The sequence below is a fragment of the Schistosoma haematobium genome, chromosome ZW, assembly GCF_000699445.3.
Source record: "Schistosoma haematobium chromosome ZW, whole genome shotgun sequence".
NCBI classification, from domain to species: Eukaryota; Metazoa; Platyhelminthes; class Trematoda; order Strigeidida; family Schistosomatidae; genus Schistosoma; species Schistosoma haematobium.
The window spans coordinates 60,522,713-60,534,730 of NC_067195.1; the positions used below are offsets into that span (position 1 = coordinate 60,522,713).

Genomic DNA, 12,018 nt, shown 5'->3' on the forward strand with positions numbered 1-12,018 from the left:
TGTAATATACATAATATTAAAAACGATTGTAACACTGGTATGTAATACAGTTATATTACCATTTATTATTTTTTTTAAAACAGTTGTTTAGTAAATAAACATACCTAAAACAAAATATATGCTTCATTATAAATGTATGTGTGTGTGTGCGTATTCGTTAACTTGATATTGAAAGCGATCATCTAACATGATAAGAAATTCTACACCTTCAATAATAAACTTAGTTCAATTATGATAATAATAATAATACTAATGGTTTATCCCCTACTGAGATAATTATGATGTTAATCATGCTTTTATAATGGGGGAGTTGTTGTTTTCAAGGCGTATTATTTGTATAGAATTCTACATTTTACCTCGGCAAATTTTTGTTCCCATACATATGAACGGCTTTTTAAAAAAATAATTTGTTTCTTCCTTAATTAAATACATGTTTTAATTTGGCATGTGAATATATACATAATGTAATTGTTATTGATATGATATGAGATTTACCAATATTATTGTCAGACTAGAAAAGAATCCATTTACAATATGAATGACGTTTTTAAAAGGACTTTTCTTAATGAACATGAATTGTGCCCCTTTTCTCACATCTTTAACAACTAACGGTTGATCGATTATTTAATGCAGTTTAATTAATACATTCTTAAGCTAATGTTGATTGATTGGTTAGCTCTTTCAATTGATAATCGAAAGACTAACAGTTTGAATTCTTCCGCAAGTAGTTAATTTGTTTTTCACTTTGATAAGTAAAAGCACAACTATATGACATCACCACGAGGTAGCACCTTTCAAATGAGTATGAATTTTTCAAGTTCATACTATACTGAGTTCACACTGTGGGAGTGACAGTAAAATCATCTATATACTATAAATTAAACAGATCCCTATGTGAAAGTAGTCAGATAAGATTTAATCGTTTCGTTAACAGAAATTGATTAGAGTCATATACTTTTCAACTAGTAAAGAATATGAATGAGTACTAAAAATATAAAATACTAATTATGATCGGAATATTGTATATCTAATTTTTTAACTCAGCGAAATCTCCGTTAACTCCCCCTGTATCTATTCTACGGTTGCTGCTAGTCCCTAGCCCGGGTGAAGTAGGATGGTTGGGAATGGGGTCAGCAACCCTTCTAACAACCAGAAAAATTAATATATGTACGTGGAATGTTCGGACAATGTGGCAGACCGGGAGGATCAGGCAAATAGCTACGAAAATGAGGTACGACTTGGAGGTGCGCGGAATAAGTGAAACCCATTGGACATAAGTTGGACAGAAAAGGATAGATTCCGGAGAGATGCTTCTGTACTCTGGTCACAAAGAAGAAAATGCTCTGCACACTCAGCGAGGTGCTCTGATGTTGTCCAAAGAACCACGTAAAGCACTTATAGGGTGGGAGTCTCATGGATCAAGAACCATTAAAACATCTTTCGAGACAAAGAAGGAGGGAACCACAGTGAATTTTATCCAATGACATCAGCGAGGACGATGGAGACCAGTTTTATATGAGGCTGTATTCGACTGTAGGAAAGTGACCAGGAAAGGACATGACTATTCTGATGAGAGACCTAAACGCCAAAGTCAGAATAGACAACACTGGGTATGAAGATATCGTGGGACAATATGAACTGACTAGGAGAAAGGAATGAGAATGGCGAGAGATTTGGAAATCTATGCGCATTCAACAAAATGGTTATCGGTGGCACTATTTCCCCCACAAACACATACACATAGTTACATGGGTCTCACTGGGTCACACTACACGGAACCAGATCGATCATATCTGTATCACTGAAAAGTTCAGAAGGTCAGTGGAAGAGATGAGGACCAAGAGAGGAGATGACATAGCTTCGTATCACCGTCTAGTGGTTGTCAAGAAGAAACTAAAGATAAAGAAGCACTGGACAACTGGAGAAACAACAACACAACGGTTCAATACAGCCTATCGACAAACTCGACCAATTCAAAACAGCGCTCACTGTGTTCCAGGACTTACACGATCTACTCGAAGAAGAAACTACTATGGAGGAGAATAGCAAAAGGATCGAAGAAGCGTTAACTTCAAGGTGTCAAGAGGAGCTGGACCGCAAGAAGTGTCATCATAATAAATGAATCTCCATCGAAAACAAGGAAAAGATTCACGAAAGGAGGAACAAGATGACAGCAATTAACAACAGTCGAAGGAGAACAGAGAAACTGAAGGCACAAGTTGAATACATAAGAGTAAACAAGCAAGTGAAGAAGAGCATTAGATCTGACAAGCAGAAATGCGTCAAAGACCTTGTAACGATAGCATAAATAGCTACTTCAGAAGGAAATATGAAACAAATATATGATAACGAAGAACCTGACAGGGAAATATGGTAAGGCAGAGTGATCGGCGAAGAACAAAGAAGGTAAACCAATCAATGCGATTCGAGAACAGAGGATCAGGTGTGTAGAACACTTTGAAGAACTTTTGAATAGGCCAGCTACATTGAATTCACCGGACATCGAAGCAGCACATACAGACCTTCCTATAGATGTGACTCCATCAACGATCGAAGAAATCAAGATGGCCATCGGACAAATCAAGAGTGAGAAAGCAGTAGGACCTGACAACATACCAGCTGAAGCACTGGAGTCAGACATGGGAGTAATTGCAACCATGCTCCATGTTCCATTCAGAAGGATTTGGGAGGAAGAAAAAGTGTCACCGACGGACTGGAAAGAAGGACACTTCATCAAGATGGCAAAGAAACGAGGTCTAAGCAAAGACATCACATTATTTTCAACACCAGGAAAGGTTTTCAACAGGGTGTTGCTGAACGGGATGAAAGATTCAGTAGACTCTCAACTTCGAGATTAACAGGCTGAATTCCGTAAGTATCTGTTGTGTACTGACACTAAGGCTGATTGTTGAACAAGCAGTTGAATGGAACTCACCGCTATACACCAACTCCCATGGTTATAGAACACTATGGTCTACCTGCGAAGGTCGTCAACATCATCCGGGATTCATACGACAGACTACTCTGCAGAGTCGTGCATGAAGGACAGTTGACAGACGCATTCCGAGTGAGGACTGGAGTCCGACAAGTCTGCTTATTCTCTGCATTTCTTTTTATTCTGGTAGTTGACTGGATGAACTGATCCTTCTATCCCATAAAGACAAACAAATGCAGGTCAAGGCAGTCATTATAGCAGTAGCCTCTGCATTAGTATGTCTAAACCTACACAACGGAAAAACCAAGATCCTCAAATACAAAACAGATAATACCAATGCAATCACATTTAGTGGAGAAGCTTTGGAAGTGATGGAAACTTTCACGTATCTGGGTAGCATCATCGATGAACAAGGAGGATCTGATGCAGACGTAAAGGTAAAGATTGGCATAGCGAGGACAACATTCTCACAATTGAAGAACATATGGAACTCAAAACAACTGTCAACCAATACCACAGTGAGAATCTTTAGTACGAACGTCAAGACAGTCCTACTGTTTGTAGCTGTAATTTGGAGAACTACCACAACCATCAGCAAAAAGGTACAAGTATTTATAAACAGTTGTCTATACCAGATACTCAGTATCTGTTGACCGGAAACCATCAGCAACAGCCTACTGCGAGAGAGAACAGACCAACTTCTCGATGAATAGGAAATTAGGAAAGGATGTTGGAAGTGGATAGGACACACATTGAAGAAACCAAACTGCGTCATGAGGCAAGCGCTAACTTAGGATCCTGAAGGGAAACTGAAAAGAGGAAGACTGAAGAACACACTACGTCGGGTGTTGGAAGCAGACATCAAAAGGATATGTAGCAACTAGAAGGAACTTGAAAGGATTGTCCAGCACAGAGTTGGATGGAGAATACTGATAGGCGGCCTACGCTCGTCTATGAGGGGTAACAGTCGCAAGTGAATAAATAAGATCTTAATGTTCTCAGGGCATAATTCCAAGACTCACAACTTAGATCACTCTAAAATAAATTGTTTGTTTGTAATAATATGAAGATAATGTGTTGGGATCGAGAGTTTTAGAAAATTGTAATCGAAGAAATACACACTTTCTGGAATTCATGGTGTGTTGATGAGCCAAATTTATCTCATGGTTAAGAATCAAGGCATACAGTATAAATGATAACAATGAATTAGAGTTGGCAAAATATTCGTAAAAACAATAAGATGTAATAATACATATTTAAAGAATGAGGATATTGTTGTAAATACTCTCTAAGAACGAAACATGATTAACTTTGATCTGTTGTAAATATATGAATCCAGAAAACTTTTTATTTGCATAACTTTAGTTTTAGATTGTAAATAGCCATTGCTTTCTGAAACATTGCAACGGTAAAAGTGACTGATAATAAATCATTTGATAGACATCCAACTATATTAGATTTAGTAGGTTAACCAGTTAAAGGTCTTACCATCTACGCTTAATGTTCTTATGCATACCCCATCTATTTAGTTAAGAAATCCCACCCTCACCTATTTTCGTACTCGAAATTATGTATTGTTTTTTAAATAATATTACTATCCTATTCTCTATATATGATAGATTTTTTCTGTATATGAAATGCCAAGGTGTAAAATACTTGTCAGTGTCCTTAGATTTTCACAAAATCAACTTTTCACAATATATAGTAGGTTCAAGAGCAGACATCTAGAAATGTTCAACTGAATCTTATAAGTTACATCAAAGAAAGAGATAGCAGTCAAATGCCTCGAATCTTCTAAATGTTTGTGAAGAGAGGGCGTAATTCTTATTTTTTGGTTAGAAGCAACTCAGTTTATGCGCGTTCTGTTGACTGCATTCTCCGGAGTATAATAGTGGTTTGATCAGGTGTTTTAGGGTTATTGTTGTTATTATATCTCATAAATTTCACTTCTAGATCAATACGCATTCCGTTGTAATGAAATACTAATTGAATGAAACACTATAAAATCCTGGATTATTGATCATCAGTTTAAATCATCACACTTCCGAATAACATAGTAGATCAAAAGTAATATAACTAAATAAGTATTCAGAATAATATGTACTTATATACTGACAACAGTATAGAAAGTCGATGCATTTGTATAACTAGAACAGACTTCTTTCATAACAACTAACGTCTCCTAAAGCTGATTTCTATTTGCAAATTAAATTGTTTACATGTCTTTTACACCTTAAACTATTAGTCTTATCGTTTTTTTGACCTAAACGACATGATTTTTTTCCAGACATCACTGTATAGTGGTACACAACATTTTTGTATGAACGACATGTATCTCAACTATTTAGCGTTGATAAGTTGCTTAATTAAATATCATAATTAAAACGTTTTTATCATTAAATAATAAGAGTTTCGGTTTACATATCTCACTAAGTATAATAACTATTGTAATTTAAAAGATCAAGTAATTACAATAAGAAAGTGGATAAAAGATAGCTATCAAAGTATTTCGATAATGCAATGAGAAGACGAAGTTTATCAGAATTATGTGATTTATTTGCGCAATACATTTCTAACAATCTGATCACACATATACTTGTTAAGAGCATTTATATATGAAAATTAAAAGGTCAACTAGATAGGTTAAGGGTAAGTCATAACAAAGGAAAAATAATAAAATACACAAAAACAAATGTGATTACCACTCTGGATAATAAATCAGTATTACCAGGGTAGGTTAAGTGTAAGAACAAATTGTTTTTGGACACATAAAGAAGGTTTTAATTTCCGTATAGCCAAGGCTTCAATAAACCTTAGTATACGTCCCTGAAGTATTAACTATTACAGCAAAAAATTAATTAACTACAATGTTTTTCACTAAAAGATATGGAACTGTCAATCATCTGTAAATATTATCGTTCTATTTGCTGATATGAAAATTTTAAAAAAAAGGTGATATCAGCAAATTCACAGAATTACATACCAGTTTGTGACTTTATTACATGGTTAGCGAATTGTATTATGTCCTTTGAATGTTCACTAACATTCTTACACAGGCTGTTTTTTCACCTGAAAAACATATTCATATTTTAAATGACAATTATGTCGAGATATTTCTACTGAAAATGAAGGTTGAATTTGTACATTATATACAAGTCAAAATGTTATAAGTCAACTTGTCATCTTTTTAATAATATACAGATGTGTATGAAATTTTAAGGCCTCATTTTACAAGTCTTATAGGAAAGTGGTTAGGAGTTATATCTTTGAATACCGGCTGAATTGACTACATTCAATCGACTAAGTCATATGTTGACTTTGTTGTTCTTTATAGAAGTTAGAGTTTTTTGTCTACAGCTTATGAAGATAATAGAAGCTCCAGTTGTCCGTGAGACGGGGGTTGAACTTTGTATTCAAAAAACGTATGTCTTATATTCAGTTTTACCTTGGTCATGATCACTTGTTATTTTTAATTTACTTCATCAACTGTTCATCTTAAAATTTCCCCCACTATTTAATGACTTCACTCATCCCCCTTGAGTTTTGTTCATAACTTTTGACGGTATCATTTCATCTAATCCCCTTATTATAGTTAGCAGTGAAGAAAAAGACATTTTAATTATCTAGCCCCATTCATAATATAATCCAATATGAAAAGTTAGTTGAACTTAATTAAAACATGTAAAAAATACAATGTGTCCAAATGCTTCAATTTAAAACTGAAAACTGCTCGGTGAGGCTATAATTTATGGATGACCTTCGACCGACGCTAAACTGACCTTGGAAATGTCCACCTACATACTATGGCTAAATGAGGGTTATAAACCAGTGTGAGTAATTAGGATTAATATTTACAGTTGATAGTTAGGATTAGTAATTAGATATAGGGTTTTCATCACTAACTGACATCAGCTATAAAGCCAAAACTCTATTTCGTCAAATGAATGGATGAATTTCGCGCCAAAATTCAGGACCTATTATCCTAAATCTGATTGGTTCGTTCATAAATTATAGTCTTATCAGCTGCTCAATATTTTAATACTACATAGAAACTAGAGTAAAAATGTCTCGAAAAAATGTACCACATTTTTGGAAGTATGGTGTTAGATGAAAAACAATAAGTTATTTTATATGGTAGAAATGGTATGAAATCTAACACAAGGCAGCCTCAGATTTCCAAATATCGTACTGACAGAGGGATTTCTACAAAGACTGCCGTATTCAGCTTGAAACTACCATTATTACTAATAACAGTATTAGTAGCAGTAGTATTAGAGTTCTGATTTTATCATGTATCTGTGCTACTATCCATGCTACTACTAATATGTCGATCATTCCTGTGTAATATACAAGTCTCTATAAGCAAGACATATATAACATAACAGTTACTAAATGTCGTCTCAAGGACTCAAATATAATTGTCATTAATATTATAAAATAAAAATATATAGGCTATTATTATTCCCGTTATTGTATTGCGCGCACAATAATTATTGGTCGTTTAGATGGCCCAATCACTAATCCTAATTTAAATTATTTTCCGTATAGTTTTATACTTTATATAAACAAAACTAATAATATTAAAAAGAAGGTAAGTAATAAAGGTATGATGATGAACATAATAATTGTTTGTGTGTGTATATCATCTAGTACATATTCTGATGTCCCATTGGTATAACCAAATAAACTTACATAAGAGAGAGATATGGTTGGTATCTACCTATAAAAACTATCAGATGGATAAATTTGCACAGTATAAGGGCAGAAATAAGCCTAAAACTGGAAAGTTTATCACTGGTGGAATAAATATTTGTTCATACTCTATTCCTCAGCAATTTTCTATTCGTATCTTTTAGTTATTTATATGTGTGTACGTGTATATAAATGGATATGTATAACGCATACAATTATCTGGAAAGGAAACACAAACAACTGAAAATAATATATTTCATCTACATGTATACAGATATATTTAATACAAGTTAAACTGGATAGAGAATATATGAATTTAAATGTGATTGGAATGAATACGTTTTCTCCTTATACAAATATGACTACTACCGACAATAATAATAATAATAATAATAATAATAATAATAACAATAATAATAATAATAGTGCTCAATTGCATAACGTTGTGGATAACACACATGTAGATTATTTTAACTCGCTATGTTCTTTGAAACCAGATATTCATACAACGTTTTCTGCTACCATTGATAATCATAATAATCACAACTTTTTCAGTAGTTCAACGGACATTCCTGTTGAGTCTATGTTGAATAATTATGGTTTATTCGACCCGACGACATCTCATTTACCTAGATTTGCTAGTACCGTAACCACTTGCACAATCAGTAACATAGGTAAAAATAGCAGTGCAGTTAACAACAACAATAGTTATCTATACTATCATGGTCGCAGCTATTTGCGTAGAACGAATGCAGATAGGATAAGAAAGGTAAAGCATTCACGAATTAACAGAGCTTTACCATCGTCATCCGCATCGTCAACGTTACTATGGTCAGGGAAGAAAACAAAATCATCAATAATGAATTATGGCAAACTTCACAACCGTGGAATAAGATTACATTCAGTAAAACCACCTTATTCATATATTGCATTAATTACAATGGCTATTCTACATTCACCACATAAACATTTAACATTAGGTGGAATTTGTGATTTTATTATGTCGAATTTTCCTTACTATCGTGAACGTTTTCCAGCATGGCAAAATTCTATAAGACATAATTTATCATTGAACGATTGTTTTATGAAGATACCACGTGAACCTGGTAATCCAGGCAAAGGTAATTACTGGACCTTGGATCCAAATTCTTTAGATATGTTTGATAATGGCAGTTTTTTACGACGACGTAAACGTTATAAACGTCTAAGTTTTGACAGTAGCAACAATGCTTGTTTTTACAATTATTCCGAATTTATCGACATCTGTAATAGTAAAAGACAAAATAATGATCGCGTTAATTTATTAAATCAAACTGAGACTTCTACTACTTCTTCTACCGCTATGGATAGCAGGATATGTAGTAGCATTTATCCTCAAGTCATTGTGGACAAAAACAGTAATGTCCTTACTAACGCATATCATTCTGACTTTGATAATAATACACCTGTTTTAATCAAGACAAATACTACCACCAAGACAGGTAAATCCAGTAATGCTTCATCACTAAATGAAAATGTTTTAAATGTTTGCACCACCGAAAATGATTTAAAGAATGACTGTATAGTGGATAACTGTATTCAAGATAATAAATATCTTGAGGAAAAATCGGAAAACATGTTAGAGTTAATTGACAAAACTACTATTCCATCAGCGTGTACAATATCTATGTGTACACCACATTCTGTTCATAATTCCAATTTACCTCTGACGTCTTCATCATCTGCATCGTCATCATTAGTGAGTGGATCGTTATCCCCTTGTTCAGTTGATCCGAATATACCTTATATATTCCAATCGCTGTATCAAACACAAAATAATTCAGATATAAATAATCAAGAATACATACGAAATTCACTGTCATTTAATATTGATCACATTCTAAATTCAACTAAGGAGAACAATGAGACAACTTCATTACTAACATCTTCAGTCTTGCCCTCCGATTCTTTATCTCATTCTTGTTCTTCATCATCATCATCATCATTATTATTATTTACACCACTGGAAAAGAGAAATTCTGAAGTAGTTAAACGATTGTTTCCTTCATCTTTATTGTCACGTGAGTCTTATACTCATTTTTTATCAAATCTTTCCAATAATACTACTATCGTCAATTCTAAATTAAATAATAATAATATCACTGATGATGAAATGAATTTATTTAACAATGAAAAATTATTTCATCATGCTTATTTTATGCAAATTTTATCAAATCGAAAATTTAATTTTCCAGAGCATTTATCATCATATTGGAATGGAATTGAATCAATGGATTGGTTTAATACAAATATAAATATTCAACTTTTATCTCATTTTATCCAATCTGTTCTACATACAAATTAATTAGGAATTGAGAAAAAAAAGAAGAAAAAAATTCTTTTCTTCAAAAAAAAAACAAAACAAACAAAGAACAAAACAATTTATGTTACGGATTGAAAATGATTTATTTGTATATGACTTTATAAAATGGTCTATATATATATTCTTCAATGGAAACAATAAATTCTTTGTTTCTATTGTATAATGAACATGAATCTCAGGTGGTTTTGTTTGTTTACCTTTTTTTTCTGTCAAAGAAATCACCTAATGATTATGATTGAACAAAATTATTCTCTTTACACAACTTAATTGTTTCAATCTAATAAGTAACTTAAGTTCAAATGATTTCTTCTTTTTTTTAAACAAAGAAGTTATGCATAATATCATTATATTGTTCATATATATATATATATATATATATATATATATATATATATATATAAGTTGCTTATAGCATATGTAAGTTTGTAATGATTCTAAAATAAGTCTTTTTTTCATATTTTATTAAGAATTTTCTTGTTCTCATTCATTTTTCAATTCATTTCTTTATTCAATTTACTTGATGTCAATTTTGATTTAGTCTTTTGTTTGTTTGTTTGTTTTACTCTTAGATAAATATAATTTAAATTGTATAGTATAGAGTTATTTATTCATCGATTATCTTATTTATTTGTTTAATTGATTACATCATACTTTAGTAATTATTAATTACATAACAATTACAAGTATTGGAAACAATAATCAGTCCCTATCATAATAATAATAATAATAATAATAGTAACAATAGTAATAATAATGATTATTATTATTGTTATTACTACTAGTAATGTGTAGATCATCAACAACAAGACAATTTATACTACTAATTTCATTATAAATGTTTAAATGACAATAATAATAATCATAAAGTTATTTTAATGAATTCCTTATTTATTAATAATCATTGTTAATCTAATAATAACATTGAATTGTACTGAATGTATCATCGAACGTATTTATTATAAATTATGTAATAAATATCTGTTCATTTAACCTTGTTTGTTTCGTTTGTTTTTTTCAAAATTAAATTATACAGATCTATAATCGTTCAATTTAATGATCTTATATTTAATTATTTATACCCCTAATCATATAGTTCGTTTATTCAAAAAGAGAAAAAATGTTCGTCTTTATAAACTAATAAATATGAATATAATAAAAGTATGTTTTATTTTCTTATCATTATTATTGTTATTACTATTACTATTATTATTAGTAGTAGTATTATTATTATTTCTTAATGGAATAAAACATCAACTTGTATACATATATGTATAACAATGTTAAATATGGAATTGAATTTTGAAAAAGACAAATCGTTTAAATGACCTTAGATATTAATGAAACTTATTTGAAATTCTCAACAACAACAACAACAACTTATTAATAATAATAATTTTCAAATAATTCAGGTAAATTCATTCAAAATATTTTATAATAATTACATAATTCAAACTGTTATTAGAGTAAGGAGTTGAGTTATTTTATTATTAGAATGAAGGAATGAATTTTACAGATTGAAATCACAGACCTGGTTGAACTTCACTGGTAACGACTTTTCACTAGAACTCCAGGAGTATCTCTTGAAGTTAGTCACTAGTGAGCAGATGATTATTGTCAGAAGGGGTTTGTGGAGATTTTAGACTGATAGGTCCTGGGTTCGAATCTCGCGGGGTGCAGAGTCGTGAATGCGCACTGCTGAGGAGTCCTATACTGGGACAAAACGGCCATCCAATGCTTCCAGGTTTTCCATGGTGGTCTAGCTTCAATTGACTCATGATTTCAATCTGTGAAATTTCTAAAATCTCCACAAACCCCTTCTGAGAATGAATTTTAATAAGTTTTTTTTGTGTACTGAATGTTTCAAATGAAAGGTATTGAGTTTGAGTTACAATATGAAAATCAATACTAGGAGTTAGGTATATTATTCGATTGATAAGTGTTAAAAGAATTAAATGTTTGTTTTAAGTAACATTGTTAATCACAATCTATCTGTTGTAATTTTTCACCATATTTATATTTGTTTAGTGAT

General features: G+C 31.7%; 2 protein-coding genes across 2 annotated transcripts; one reads left to right on the forward strand and one right to left on the reverse strand.

Annotated features, from left to right (window-relative positions):
• Nucleotides 1-1,035: 1,035 nt before the first annotated feature.
• Nucleotides 1,036-3,892, reverse strand: MS3_00001231 (uncharacterized protein). Its single transcript, XM_051208712.1, has one exon. It carries the CDS (start codon nt 3,708-3,710, stop codon nt 3,114-3,116), a length of 597 nt encoding a protein of 198 aa, XP_051072070.1. The 5' UTR covers nt 3,711-3,892; the 3' UTR covers nt 1,036-3,113.
• Nucleotides 3,893-7,937: 4,045 nt separating this feature from the next.
• On the forward strand, nt 7,938-11,135 carry FOXD3 (Forkhead box protein D3-A; the record flags this gene model as incomplete). Its single annotated transcript, XM_012943443.3, has 1 exon — nt 7,938-11,135. The coding sequence occupies one exon, from the start codon at nt 7,938-7,940 to the stop codon at nt 9,969-9,971; it is 2,034 nt and encodes a 677-aa protein (XP_012798897.3). The 3' UTR covers nt 9,972-11,135.
• Between the last annotated feature and the right edge of the window lie 883 nt (nt 11,136-12,018).